The 13,135-nt window shown below is 35.3% G+C and overlaps 1 protein-coding gene across 9 annotated transcripts in view; it reads right to left on the bottom strand.

Annotated features, from left to right (window-relative positions):
- The window catches only part of HDAC9 (histone deacetylase 9), a 579,212-nt gene that overhangs the window by 287,967 nt on the left and 278,110 nt on the right, over positions 1 to 13,135 (bottom strand). For all 9 annotated transcript variants that reach the window (XM_060108643.1, XM_060108642.1, XM_060108648.1 and 6 more), the window contains 2 exons: positions 9,909 to 10,029; positions 5,051 to 5,100 (listed from right to left, as the gene is read on the bottom strand). In XM_060108643.1, coding sequence (XP_059964626.1) covers positions 5,051 to 5,100; positions 9,909 to 10,029 — 171 coding nt within the window. The remainder of the gene's footprint in view (positions 1 to 5,050; positions 5,101 to 9,908; positions 10,030 to 13,135) is intronic.

Below are 13,135 nucleotides of genomic sequence, written 5' to 3' on the forward strand. Positions count from 1 at the left end.
ACAACCATGTCAAAAAATAATATTGCCTGCCAATAGTGATGTGATTGGAGTTGCCTCCTCCGAGCCATAAAAGAAGTGCAGAGTCTGTTATCAATTTCTCTAAGTGTATCAGGGGAATTATGGGTCGATTCAGTTCCAAGTTATAAATGACAACTCAAAAGCCGCAGAAGCGTTTGAAGCTGGGAGCTGATGACGACATTATCATAAAAGCCTGCTCGTCCTTGCTTTTGTGGGTTTTTTTGTGGCCTATCAAGTGAAGAGGGAAAAATAAGGCTGAGAAATGACTTCAAGATTTCTTCACACAGCAGCAGGTCAGATGGCCAGGAAAATGATCACTATTTTTAGTGATATACCCTGAGGAGTGAGAACTAAAGTGGTTCGGCACTGGCTTTTGTTTCCAGAGTCCCTTAATTATCTGTTTCACTATATGACTACCAAGGCCCAGGATTTGGTAAAATGCTCTTTTCAGTTTTCAGTTGGTGCATTTTCTTGCAGTGCAATCACACAGTAATCAGAAATGAGTCATGCCATAGTAACGAAACAAAATGAGAACCAAACACAAAGGAATTTGGAAACCTTGAGATTGTTGTCCAAAATGCAATTCTGGAGAGCACACTTTAAAGCAACTTATTACCATTCACCCATTGAGCTGCTTGACCAAATTATCACCTGCAATTTTACAGGAAGATCTAATAAGAGGCAGAGATTTTTTAAATTTCATAATGTCCCAGGCAGATCCCTCAAAAGCCAATTAATCCATCAGCATTCAGTAGGTATAAATTAAACCCATCTGGTAGGAAGGTATATATTCTAGGCAACTGGGGTTTATCCCAACGACTGGGGAGCATTAGGTGTTTTGGCATTTAAACCAATGGGTTCATCTTAGACAATATGAACCGGAAGAAATGCCTTAAGACAAAAGCGATTTTAGTGGTTTCCAAGCTTGCTGGTGTGCCCCCATGTTGCCAAGCTGGGCCACTCCATGTTCATACTGGGTATCTTTTGTATACTTAGTATGTCTTGGACTGTCCTGGAGGTAAAATTTTAGATGGATACAAATCCACAGGACCCAGAGTTTCTCTTAGGACTTATACCAAAACCAAATATCTTAGGAGTCAAGATGGTTCCTGAATGTCTAAGAACACAATCCGATTCCTAAAAAAAAAACCCAAAACACTGAATCAAGCTTGTTCTCTAGAGCATCAACAAGTGTAGGTATACACAACACATACACACTCACCTAGACCTACATAAACACCACCAGGAGACCTATAGGCCAATTTGAAAAACAGAGGTGCCTCTCTCCAGAGCTTTCCAGCAGTGATGGAGTCAAACTAATCCAGTCTTACTCTTCCTGCTTCCGCTTGTGCAAGCTAGATTTATCCACCACCTTTGATGCCACCATATTGATTAGGTGTTATTCTATGACACCCACTGTGCCAGAAGCAGCAGTCACTATTCATCCCTTGGGTACTTCTGAGAGTTTACTAGAGCAGTTCTTGCTAAAGAATAAGAAGTTTACTTGGTATGTGTTTAGCACAGTTGAGTACATGTATTTTATGTTCAAGGCATAGTGAGTCATAGGCACAGCAGAGGTCAGACTTGGGAAGTGGGTCCTAGTAAACTGTCCTTATTTCAACTCTGGATCATGAATTAAATGTACTTGTAAGTGAGTGGGAGTTTGATGATCACCACTCTTTTCACAGCTTTGATTTCCTCCCCATTACCATACCCACTAAGTAGTCATTAACTTTGCTTCATTCTTTGCCTCATTTGTAGGTAATGAGCCATTCTCTAAAAATGGCCACTTGGGATGTCAGAAAATAAGTGCAAAAACCAATGAAACCCATTTTAAAAGTCAGTAAATTCTCTGCTTTCTAGAATGACTCTGTAAGCTCCTGGCTTCACTGGAGGTTTGCAAAAAATGAGCATGGATTAATGTGGGATGGTGACTGTCCTGTCCTAGGAGTCAAAAAGCAAAGTTCACTGGTGAGCTGCCATCAAGGGGACCACACTACATTAGCCACACAGATGCACTGCTAGGCTCCAGGGGCTGCGGTTGGTCTGTTGAAGATGAGAGCGTTGGAAGGACCTAAAATGCTCTTTTGGAACTCCTCCACATGGACGTGCACGTCAACCTCATACCTTCAGCCTTTCAGCCTTTACTAAGTAACTTCAGCAAAATAACCTCACTTCTCTGAGCCTTCAGGTTCTCATTGGCAAAATGGTGTTAATAATTATGACTATGTTATAATGTTATTACAAACCTCAGGTGCATGTTGGTAAACTGTAAAGTCCAAATGGATATTGGTTGTAGTTGCCATTTTTATTTCTAGAAGGCAGAGTCACAGGTGAAGGAATAGAAAGATTATCCTTGCAAAATCTAGCATCACTAAAATTACAGAATTAGCTGAAAATGTATGGGATTTCCCTGTATAAAATTTAGTTATAGCAAAATATCACCTAAAACGTACTCAGGACTAGTTGTGTTCTTTCCTTCAATATCTAAGAAACTTAACTGACTTAAATCCCTTAGTCCTTGGAAACCTGATCTAGAATTACTTTGTCCTAACATGATTTAGCACTCAGTTCTACAGGATGATGGCTTCTTACTGGTAAGGGTTAACTTTAAATAGATTGCAGGTTATAGGGTATGTTCTAATCATCCACAGAAATGTAGACATTTTTCTTCATACGTTGTTGGATTTGAACAAATTTGTCCTTGAAATATGGTATAAATATCCTGGGTCAAAAAGGCTTTGTTAATTATTGAAGACAAAAATGGCCTCAGGAGGTTCACAAACAAAATGTCCCACAATGCAAAGTGCTTTGTGAAGTTTATGCCATTTTCACCAGGAATATAATGCATATGCATACTCAGCATGACTCTACTGAAAACTGAATTCTGCTATGAAACTACGTTATGAACCCTCTCATATTACCTTTTCTCTAGCAATATAAAAGTCTAGCAAAGTGGCTTCACACAGGAACCTATAGTTAGCAGGGCCCCATATTTGGATTACTTTGGTACTTTTGCCATCTTGAAATTCTTAATAATTTCTGAACAAAGGGATCTCTATTTTCATTTGGCATTGAGCCCTACAAATTATGTAGCCATAATAACCTGAAGTCCAGCATAACTTCTACTGAGAAACAGTCTTAAACACAACTGACCAGATAAATCAAAGGATATATTTTTGGAAGTTTATGTTATTTAAAAGCAGTAAACAGAAACAATCCCATTTACCATCACATCAAAAAGAATAAAATACCTAGGAATAAACTTACCTAAGGAAGCAAGTACAGGTTTTCTGTACTCAGAAAACCATAAGATGCTGATGAAAGAAACTGGAGATGACACAAACTGATGGAGAGATATACCATGTTCTTGGATTGGAAGAATCAATATTGTGAAAATGACTATACTGCCCAAAGCAATCTACAGGTTAAATGTAATCCCTATCAAATTACCAAAGGCATTTTTCACAGAATTAGAACAAAAAACTTTACAATTTGTATGGAAACACAAAAGACCATGAATAGCCAAAGCAATCTTGAGAAAGAAAAACAGAGCTGGAGGAATCAGGCTGCCTGACTTTGGATTATACTACAAAGCTACAGTCATCAAAACAGTATGGTACTGGCACAAAAAGAAATACAGGTCAATGGAACAGGATAGAAAGTCCAGAGATAAACCCACGCACCTGTAGTTACCTAATCTATGACAAAGGAGGCAAGAATATACAATGGAGAAAAGAGTCTCTTCAATAAGTGATGCTGGGAAAACTGGACAGCTACATGTAAACGAATGAAATTAGAACACTCAAAGTGGATTAAAGACCTAAATGTAAGACCAGATACTATAAAACTCTTAGAGGAAAACAGGCAGAACAGTCTTTCACATAAATTGCAGCAAGACCTTTTTGGATCCACCTCCTAGAATAATGAAAATACAAACAAAAATAAACAAATGGGACCTAACTAAACTTAAAAGCTTTTGCACAGCAAACGAAACCATAAACAAAACAAAAAGACAAATGACAGAATGGGAGAAAATATTTGCAAACGAAGCAACCAACAAGGGATTCATCTCCAAAATATACAAACAGCTCATGCAGCTCAATACCAAAAAAACAAACAACCCAATGGAAAAACTGGCAGAATATCTAAATAGACATTTCTTCAAAGAAGGCATACAGATGGTCAAAAAGCACTCAAAACTACAATGAGGTATCACCTCATACCAGTCAGAATGGCCATCATCAAAAAATCTACAAACAATAAATGCTGGAGAGGGTGTGGAGAAAAGGGAACCCTCCTACTCTGTTGGTGGGAATGTAAATCGGTACAACCATTATGGAGAACAGTATGGTGGTTCCTTAAAAAACTAAACATATGACTACCATATGATCCAGCAATCCCATCCCTGGGCATATATCTGGAGAACACCATAATTCGAAAAGATACATGCACCCCAATGTTCACTGCAGTGTTATTTACAATAGCCAGGACATGGACCCATTGACAGACGAATGGATAAAGAAGGTGTGGTACATATATACAATGGAATATTACTCAGCCATAAAAAAGAACAAAATAATACCATTTGCAACAACATGGATGGACCCAGAGATTGTCATACTGAGTGAAGTAAGTCAGACAGAGAAAGACAAATACCATATGATATCGCTTGTATGTACAATCTAAAAAAAATGGTACAAATGAACTTATTTACAGAACAGAGTCACAGGTGTAGAAAACAAAGTTACGGTTACCAGGTGGAAAAGGGGGCGGGGATAATTTGAGTGACTGGGATTGACATATACACACTACTATATATAAAATAGATAACTAATAAGGACCTACTGTATAGCACAGGGAACTCTACTCAGTACTCTGTAATGACCTATACGGGAAAAGAATCTAAAAGAGTGGATATATGTATAACTGATTTACTTTACTGTACACATGAAACTAACACAACATTATAAATCAACTATACTCCAATAAAAAAATTTTTTTAAAAAGCAGTAAACAAACTCATACTTACCCCAAGTCCACCACAAGGTAATGAAGAAAAAAACTTTTGAGAAGAGTCACCTACACAGTAAGAAGACATGAAAAAATATATAAATTGGAATATAATTATAGTTTTAACATTTTGGTGTTTATTAACACATAATATGTCACATGGTATTTATCATTTGACTCAGAAGGAAACGGATCAAATTTTAGATAGTTAAGAACTCAAAGCAAATTAATGCATATATTATTACACGTAGAGGCTTTTACCCCACATGAACAAACACATACCTATGAAAGTTGAGTCTCAAGATTTTTTTCAACTGCCCTACAGGATGTTTATCACAATACCTTTTTTGTTTATAACTTATCATAAATAACTCAGCTGTTCATTATGTGTATCCTTCCAGTGTAATGTTTTGAGTTTATGAAATACACTGTCATATTTTACATGCTCCAAATATTAAAGCATTTATTCAAGTATACAGACTTATCTTTAAGTTCTACTTCAGATATAGCTAAGACCAAGTATACTATAAACCTCTCTAACATTCACAATTTTTTAAACAAATAAGTCACAAATCACTATAAAAAGGGTAACCTTTTGGGGATCTATATAATATACATATAAATGTATCTTTAAAGTAAATGCCAAAATCTTACTTGTAACTATCTTTTGGAATTGAGATTTTATGAAAGTTTTAATCATTTTTGTTTACCTGCACTTTGATTTTCTACATTATCTACTACATGTATAGAGAAAACAAAAAATTACTACTCCTAAACCTCCAAGACTAAAATCTGTCTTGCAAAGTAATTAAAGGAAAGGCAGTGGGCATTTCTATATCATAGTTAAACAGCTCTGAAGTGACTCACATGGGTCACTCAGGAAATTAGTGGTAGAACCAGGTACAAACCTCCATTTCACTTATCCTAATTCATTTGTTCTATTGATGATCAATGAAATAAATAATGAAAATTGAAAACAGGTTTGTGATGGAATTCACATCATGTCAGTAAAAGTCTAAATAGATTTTACTGTCACAGAAGAAAGTTTATTTTGAAAACAATAAATTGTATGAGTTCAGTTTTCAAATGCAATTGCTAACAGATGGAAAATGATAAAGAAAAATGTAAGTGCAAATGAAAAAATAAGATATCTCGTTATATATAAGGAGCCTCATGGAAAAAAGATGAAAAGTCAACAACAAAAAAAACAAATCATGAAAAAATATTAAAACTGGAATACTGACATCAGTAAAAGATACATAAAAAATTTTATGGATAGCTTGGGGAGGGGTAAAAAGTTTTCTTAAGTTGTTCCTCATAACAAAGATATTTCAGTTTCACTTAATATTTTGCAAGGATGTATTCATATGTCATATGTGAAATTAAAATATATAATAATGTATATTTTAATGTCTGAAATCTCCATTCCATAGTCAGTGAAAAAGGTTAAAGATAATATTACAGTGTACTGAAGTAATTTTTAAAGTAATTTAAAAAATTCTTAAACTCTAAGCAAATACAGAAAATAAATGATTTACTACTTTAGGAGAATCTAGTTTAGTACTGTTTAAAATAATATTAAACAACCAAATTAATCAATAATTTAAATTTAGTAGTATGCAAAAAATGTTTATTTCACTGAATTGACTCAATTTATTTTTTAATAATGTTATACTGCCTCACCCATGGACTGAGCTCTGGCTAGCCACAAGATAATGAAAACTGGTAGTAAGAATGACAGGAATATTAATGCTAAGGAAAAACCTCTCACCAGAAATGACTGAAGAGAATGTTTGAAAAGTGTCACCTTACAGGGTCTAGAGTATTTAAAGAGATAAATGCTGCCCATTTTCAAATCTAATTATTTTATAAGCTATAGATGTCTTTCAACATACGAAGACTGATGGGTCTGGTCATAATGAACTTTTGTTTAAATCCTTCCTCCTAACTCCAGAACATAACTATCAAAAGTAGTAGTATCAATTAAATTCAGAGAATTCATAGAATTGAATAAATTTCAATTTACTGTGTGTGTGCATTGACAACCCCTCCCTCACCATCTGTGTTGGGAGGGATCAGAGGAAGAAGAGGATGTGTGGGAGAAAAAGAAAGGGATAAAGAGAGAGAAAATATCTTGATGGCTATGAATTTCTACACGTTCATACATGGCAGCTTCAACCTGGTCTTTTAGATACAAAAAACAAGCCACAAGAATTCAAATTTCACAAAGAACAAAAAATTATGAAAAGTTAATTTTTAAAAGAATGGGATTTTTAACTGAGACCCTGAATTGAGGAAAATCGGCCAAGTTTCTGGATTCATGAGAGAAACTGATACAGTTCAGAAGCATCATCAAAGTGGAATTTAGTGCTCAATATCAAGAGCTAGCAATGCAACATCCTTGGTTACCTTTACCCCTGTAGCTTGCACTCAACGGTGACATCGTTGCACTGATCCCTGAGAGGTGCCTATGGAACTCCACATGTGTATCTAAAGTTAACTCTAAAATCATCAATTGTATGAATTTTATCTCACATTATATATTCAGAAATAATGAGATACATGGCCATTTGGATTAAAACTGTAAAAATTAAATAATTGGTACTTGGTGTTTTCATTGCATACATATTTGAAAAGGACCTCTGTCCAAGTTCTAAATTATGTATTAGAATTCATTTCTAAATCATCAAATCTTTAAATGATATGTGTGTTTTGAGAAAATCAGTTTTTCTCAAAAGTGTCAAATTTCATTTTAAAAAAAGTGGTATTGCCATGTTTCATAAGTAAAACAGTTCAAAGTTGCCGGAGTTTAAATTTCATTTCTTTTACAAATATGTCCTTTCTCTTAAAAGGTGGAATAACGGTGGTCTTGGAACATCTAAACATCTATGTGTAAATTTATCCTAACTAAATCCCAAGTACCTAGTCCTATGCTCAGGTTGAATAATAGTTTGAGACCTAGTTTAAAAATATAGAAGAGAAAAGAAATAGGGAAGCTTTTCTACTTGTTTTCTCTTAACTAAATTAACTATAATCAAAATGGACATAGCTTCCCATCTTTAAAATGCATCAGTATTTCGACCACAAAAGACCATGAAAGTTATTGTTTGGTTTACTTCATCATTTTGGTAAACTGGGTGGGATTATTAATTCATGTTAAAATAAGGGCATATTTTGACAGTATCCACAGCAAAAGAAGTACTTTATGTAAAGATCTACATGTGCAGAAATGGATTCCTTCAACAGAAAGAAGAAAAAAACACACAGATTATATATGTTTAGATTGACTCACTGTCCTTTATGTTACTATATAACTTTAATTCTTTTTTTAAAGAAATTTAAATATTTTATTTATTTATTTTATTATTTTTTAAATAAATTTATTTTATTTATTTATTGGCTGAATTGGGGCTTTGTTACTGCATGCGTGCTTTCTCTAGTTGCGGTGAGCGGGGGCTACTCTTCATTGCAGTGTGTGGGCCTCTCAGTGTGGTGGCTTCTCGTTGCAGAGCACAGGCTCAGTAATTGTGGCGCAAGGGCTTAGTTGCTCCGTGGCATGTGGGATCTTCCGACCAGGGCTTGAACCCATGTCCCCTGCATTGGCAAGCGGATTCTTAACCACTGCGCCACCAGGGAAGTCCATATATAACTTTAATTCTACTATACAAATTGATTTTCATCATCAAATTTTCATAATATGCTTTCTAAAAATTGAGTAATTTTTCTGTGTTCCCCTTTCTGTCAATTTCTCCCTAACTTGCATGCATGTACATGCACACACACACTCAACCATATACCTTTACTTCATAAATTTAGGGATGCCTGTCACTTGTTTTAAAAGGGCAGATTTTTAGCATTATAATTGGTAACTGTTAATTTCCCCTTATAATTGCTTTCCAAGATACCTGCCTACTACATGTCATACACTTGCTTTTGAATTGTTTAGGACCAGTTAACATAAAATCATTTTGAAATAATACTGAATTGCGTGAAAGAGTCCAATAATTTGGAACTGATGCAATAGGTTTATTTGAAAGAAAGGGACAAGAAAAAGTCCTCAAATGCCTTTTTAGTTGAAAAACTTAAAATATGATCTTTTTGTCATACATTGCCATGTCATGTATTGTTATTCCATTGTAAAAGATTATGAATAAACGTAATTAATAGATTGTTTCAGTTAAAATAAGGTTTTGTCATGAACTTTCTTCAAAATCTGTTGTTTCTATCATTCATATAAAGTCTATATAAAGCTGTGAAACATAAATTTGATTTTAAACTCTGATAATAAAGTTTTTCAAAATCATAACTTAAAGATTATGTTTATTAGTTTTCTACTTCTGTCAACTACTATTTAATTCCATAATTAAAACATGCATTAAATAGACTGCATTAAGATTTAAAATGCAATCTTACTATAAAATACGGTGTTCTAGGTGTAGCAGTAATGAGTTTTCACTTAAAGTAAGTTGTATTATACCCTCTGTTAAGGTCATAGAAAAAAGAACTGAAAGACACAAAATAAATGTGAAAGGTGAAGATAAATTTGCATAAAGAACGTAAAAACTATTTTTTTTAGTTTAAAAATGTAAGCAAGAAAACTCCACAGTGCATTTATTCCTGTCAGCTAAAACACAGTGAACAAATGCTATTCAAATAAAAGTAAACATCATGAAACTTGCAGTGTCATTTTTTTCTAATGGAGGATTTTCTTCATCTACATTGGCTTCTATTGTAAACGACTCATTCCACAGAGCAGTGCTGTTGGAAAAGCTGATTTTTTGTCTCACTGCTTGCCAAGGATTTTGAACTGACAGCAGCACTGACTAATGATAGTGCTGGAATGTGCTGTTCTCAGTAGAACAGAGGTCCATACAGACCTAGTAGTGTCCTGGGGTCCAGCTTCTGCCCATCCAGGGGGTTGGTGCCATACAACAGTGAGTGATGTTCAGAATGAACAAGCTGTATTTCCTCCAGGCTGGCTTTTCGACCTTGAATTCGCTGAAAGAAAACAGCAGAAACCTACAGTACTTCACTGACAACATTTAGGAGAAAATAAGACCCCAAGTCACATTTAAGATGATTAATAATGGTCGGAGTTTCATCATGTAGGAGTGTGACACGGATTTGCATTAACAAGGTACCATAATAATATTTGAAAAATAAGTGTATGCAAGGTTCAGATCCAATGGATTGCTTATGCCTAAGTGGGCAATTGACATTAAGCATATTCTTCTTTGGCATAAAAAAATCTATAAAAAAGATTGGGATTGACACATATACACTATTGATACTATGTATAAAATAGATAACTAATGAGAACATACTGTGCAGCACAGGGAACTCTACTTAATGCACTGTGGTGACCTGAATGGGAAGGAAGTCCAAAAGGGACGGGATATATGTATATATATGGCTGATTCATTTTGCTGAACAGTAGAAACTAACACATTGTAAAGCAACTATACTCCAGTAAAAATTAATTTATTAAAAAAAAGAAGATAACGTCTACCTTATAGTATTACTGTGAGGAACAAATGAAATAAAATAATTATGTAAAGCATCAAACAAAAAAGGTAATAGGGCCTCCCTGGTGGCGCAGTGGTTGAGAGTCCGCCTGCCGATGCAGGGGATACGGGTTCGTGCCCCGATCTGGGAGTATCCCATATGCCGCGGAGCGGCTGGGCCCGTGAGCCATGGCCGCTGGGCCTGCGCATCCGGAGCCTGTGCTCCGCAACGGGAGAGGCCACAACAGTGAGAGGCCCGCATACCGCAAAAAGAAAAAAAAAAAAAAAAAAAAAAAAAAAAAAGGTAATAATAATTAATTAAAATTTAATAATAATTAATAGTTAACTCCTTTGTAAAAGTACCAATTTAAAAACAAACAGGAGCTATTGCTTAGCTAACAAGTAAATTCAACCCTTACTTTACACTCACCCAAAGAACTTGCTGAAACAAATTCCTTATTGTTTCTTAAAGGACATAAGTAAATACCAACACATTTTAATGTATTTGATTATTACCCATATGCTGATCACTTCATGTGTGTGCACCTCACAGCAGTGATCATCTAGAACAATGTCACTCAAAATATGTAACATTGGGATCAGTAAAAGTTCAGGAAGTGTTTATGAATGGTCTGTGATGAGGTCTGCATAAAGCTTGAGAATAAATATTTAGAAACGTTTATAGTAATCTGACAGAGTATTTTTATGTCTGTTGAATCAAATATAATCTTGTATGTCTTCAGTTTTTATTCCACTATTGCAGTATCTCATGTTTAATGTATTTTATAGAAGCATTAGTCTGTGACAGAATGGAAATTAAACAAAAACAATAACTGCTGTTTAATCAGAGACAGTTTGAGACAATCTATAGACTCAGTCAATATTTTTACACCCATGCTAGGCAGAAACTTTCACTTCAGCTAACAAAGAATGGTCCTTCAACATAGACAAAACAGTACATAAATTAAATCTCAGTCAGTCAATGGACCAAGTGTTCTTCCTGGTCACATTTCTCAGCTGGCACATCTTTGAGACCAATAAACGTGCTGGTGTATGAAGTTAATTAGCCTTATTTTAAAAATTGCTGTGCTTTCCTAAAATTACCCAAACCATATTAATATTTTACTTAAAATATCTATCACAACAAGACAATTGTAAGGTAATATATTAGCAGAGAACTACGGTAAAATTCAGAGAGAATCTGTTCAGGGAATCCTGTCCTTTCATGCTCCTGACCATGAATTACCAGTTGACGTGGAAACATAAGGTGACAACGACACCTCTCAGGACCAAGACAATTCCATGCTCAATCTCCCTAGTTTAAGGTGATGTGGCTGCTGCTGTGTGGTTCCCTGAGGGGGCAGGTAGGGAGAACCTCGATACACTGACACTTCCTAGAGCTTTACTGGGTAGAGGTGCTTGTTACTGAAAATAAATCATCATGTCACAGTGAGAAAGGAATGGTGAGGGACCCAAGGGGTAAGAAGAAGGTAACAGGAGTGATGTAAAACAGAAACTTCTTGACACTGTGCCATTATGTGCTGAATAAACAAATGCTTATGGAATTTCTTTGTGATGGCACTGAAGTTCCCTGTGTTTGACACCCCATTTACATTTCCAGAAAAATAAAAATACGCTTTAGAGAAATTATTCCCAGGTAGGTGTTGAATGTTAAAATTAAACCAGGTAGGTAATGCTGAAGACTAGGGCAAATTTATGATGGCCATCTGGTCAGCCATTGCTCTGATCAATAAACAAACACGTTATTGACCTAGATGACTTGCTGGTAAACATTAAATTTGGAGACATTTATGGAAGACCAGAACAACCAAAGAAACAGAATGACAAGTAATGTGAAAGAGAAAGTTCTAAGTCACTATTAAAGGGAAACATTTTAACTGGGAGATTTCAGCTGGTGGAAAATCCCCCAAGATAAGTAGTAGTAACTCCATGGTCTGAGTCATCTAATGTTGGAATGAGCAGCACACTGGAAACCAGACTGTGGCAACCGGTCCTAGTCTGGCAGAATAGTGAACACCGTGAAATAACAGGGCTTCCAGCTCTCACTTCTATGAGTCTATGAAATCCATAGCCACTAACAACTTATACGCTGATACAGTGAAACATCTTTATCTTAAACAATGACAGCTCTGTAACTATCAGACCCATGTTTGGACTACTATCATAAAGCTCCATCATTTTTTCCCTTTCTCCTTTTCTATAAAGATATTTTTCAGCTCTACATTGAATTTTTGCCTCTGGTGTAACATTAAATACCATTAGTAATAAATATATCTTTATGTTTTCACAAACTAGTCATATATATTTACATAGCATACATTCCATGCTTGTCCTAACTCCTTTCTCATTCTCCCACGATCCCACTAGTATTCAGGCTGAATGTTCAATCACACATTTGAAAAATAATCTGCTAACAAGATTCAATTATTGACAGTAGCTCAAGAACTGATAAACCTTAAGAGAACACCTGCTGAATCTCAGTCATTCCCTTGTGTAATATCAGTTAACTAACAGTAAGGATAGAGCATCTGGCCCAGCCTATTTAGCTTTCACTTATTCTAAGAGTATTACTTTTTAGT

This window comes from Mesoplodon densirostris, chromosome 9, assembly GCF_025265405.1.
Source record: "Mesoplodon densirostris isolate mMesDen1 chromosome 9, mMesDen1 primary haplotype, whole genome shotgun sequence".
Lineage (NCBI taxonomy): Eukaryota > Metazoa > Chordata > Mammalia > Artiodactyla > Ziphiidae > Mesoplodon > Mesoplodon densirostris.